Source organism: Cariama cristata, unplaced genomic scaffold (assembly GCF_000690535.1).
Source record: "Cariama cristata isolate BGI_N322 unplaced genomic scaffold, ASM69053v1 scaffold22014, whole genome shotgun sequence".
Classification (NCBI taxonomy): Eukaryota; Metazoa; Chordata; class Aves; order Cariamiformes; family Cariamidae; genus Cariama; species Cariama cristata.
The window spans coordinates 16,211-18,602 of NW_009613811.1; the positions used below are offsets into that span (position 1 = coordinate 16,211).

The 2,392-nt window shown below is 49.1% G+C and overlaps 1 protein-coding gene across 1 annotated transcript in view; it reads right to left on the reverse strand.

Moving 5' to 3' along the window:
* The window catches only part of LOC104160916 (protein CASP-like), a gene marked incomplete at its 5' end in the record, with an annotated part of 15,317 nt that extends 13,591 nt beyond the window's left edge, over positions 1 to 1,726 (reverse strand). Inside the window, 2 exons of the mRNA XM_009699171.1 lie at positions 542 to 588; positions 1,609 to 1,726. Of these exons, the coding sequence (XP_009697473.1) occupies positions 542 to 588; positions 1,609 to 1,726 (165 nt within the window). The remainder of the gene's footprint in view (positions 1 to 541; positions 589 to 1,608) is intronic.
* Between the last annotated feature and the right edge of the window lie 666 nt (positions 1,727 to 2,392).

Consider the following 2,392-nt stretch of genomic DNA (forward strand, 5'->3'; position numbering starts at 1 on the left):
TGAAGGAGCTCCGAGCCCTGGATCCCAGCTCCCGAATGTCTCTCTTAAATGATCTTGTTTGCCGAGAAAAACTCGGTGACTGAGTTTTTCAGTTTGCTTAGGAGAAAAAAAGGGTCACCGAAGAAATACATCTCCCAGTTCTAAAGAAAGCTGTGTCCTTCCTTCCCTTGGGTTTCACTGCCCCGCCATCGGCCAGTCTTCTACAAACTGTCCATGAAGACAGAAAAGACTGCAACCATGTCTAACACCAAAAGCAACCAAAATGCACGGAGCTTCTCTCTCTCATCTCCCCTTCAGTATCTCTTTCCATAGTTGTTTTTTGGTGTCATGTTTTGTTTTTTTTTTTTATTATAACTTTCTTTTTTCAAAGGGGCAGTGGCCACCCGCGAGCTCATCACTTCTCAGCCAGCAACCCTTCCCCTCCCGCAGCGGGCGGACGGCTCTCCCAGGAAGGCAGGTCGGTTCAAGCACTGACAGCGAGCAAAAGAAAATCTGCCTTTGTCTTCTCTGAGCTGCTGTGAAGGCAGGCCCTGGCTCTGACCCTTCAGATCTGCAAATACCTCAAAAGCTGCAGAAGACGGAGAGGTACTGCAGAAGATAATGGGACAAAGACGGTGGAGCCCTGGGGAAACTGAGATTTTAAACCATGTATCTTTAGCCTCAAATGCCGCCGTTCCTGACATTTGAGGCAATGGAGAAGCCCGGCCTGGCATTGCCATCGCCTTATGAAGAAAAGCGATGAAGTGCAGCAACTGGGCAACCGAACGGCGGCAGAAGCCACCTGTCCTGCCTCCGGCCAGGCTGCCGTGCTGCGGGCACAGCCGGGTCTGGTTTTTCCGTGTCAGCTCCACCTGATACACAGGAAACAAACAGCTGAGACTGGAGTGTTACTGAAAAATATCTCCTGCTTTCCTACGAGTCCTTGGGAAGGCAGCAGTCCAGGTGGGAGCCGGACGCTAGAGTTCTGCATGGGGCACTTGTGAAGTCCCTAATAGCTGTTGGCTGGGTGAACGCTCCTTCTTGATCAGGGCTTTCTTAATTCAAATTTCCCATGACACTGATCCCAAATCCCTGAGCTTTCATCTGGCTTGGCTGGCCAGTAACACATTGGTCCTTAAAAAAAGTTTCTGTGAACAGGCTCCCGGGAGTTTGGCAGAAATCACCTGCAATAAACCCAAGGCGAAGAGCAAGTCCCCAGTGCAACCACTGCACTTTGGCTGCCAAGAGCTGAACTTGGGCTAGCACCTTAACGTCACAGTCGGACCCTCCTGGGGAATGCTGGGCTCGAAGAGAAGCACCTTTCAGGACAACGATCACCACAAGCCTTTTCCCACACCCCCTTTATAACTGACCAAATCTTCAAGTCTTTCCTGCATCACTGAACACGTGGCCTGATGAAATGCCCAACATGAGCAGGGAGGGGGATCAGACCCTCTGCAAGGAACCAATCACTTTGCAAAAGACTGGTCATCCATCAGGAAGAATAATATTGGTAAGGCTCTTGAAAAGCATCACATCTTGCCCAAAACTGAATGAGAGATTAGAAGGAGCCTCTGCTTAAAGAGTATGCTGTAAAGATGATGTCTGCTCTGGGAAGTCTAAACGTACCTCCAGCCCGCTGCCTGAGGAGCACAGCCATGGATGACATTGCCATGGATGACATTGCCACGGATGACATTGCCACGGATGACATTGCCACGGATGACATTGCCACGGATGCGTGTTTCTGAAAAAATGTAAAATGTCTGTGTGGACAGGCCAGGTAGTGAGACACAAAGATGTCTCTCACAGAGAGGAAACAAAATGGTCCTAAATTGAGAATAGAAGATTTAGATGAATCTCACACTTCTTTCATTGTGGATAGCCCCGTCAGCCTCGCACTCCTCCAAAGCTGCAAGTTAAAATCCTTGCAGTGACTATCGAGGGGAGAAAAGTCCTGGAGCCCCAGGCTCCATGGGCACGTTTGTGGGGAGCAGAGAGCCCAGCAGACGTACGGGCTCATCGGGAGACTGCGAGACAGCGAGCCCAGTGCTGTCATGGAGCAACAGCAACTTTGACTCCTATAATGAGCCCCAGCAATTGGACTCCCTTGGCAAATCATCCAAAATAAACAGCATCTGTTTTCACAGATGGAGAAAATTAAGACATACTAGCAACTTAGTTTGAAGTTATAAGGCCAGACATAAATAAATGAGAGGCAATCTTTCCATAAGATGGTGGCTTGATTACTGAGGATACAGACAGATGAATAAATCACCTTGGGGTGAGATAGGCTGTAACTTGCTACACATCCATGAGACTGGAGTAACTGCTCATGTGTATCCTCTAAGCCTGAAGGAAACGCGAGGTAAGTGGTATTGCTGAAGGGATCTGCAGGGTAGGAGCACACACA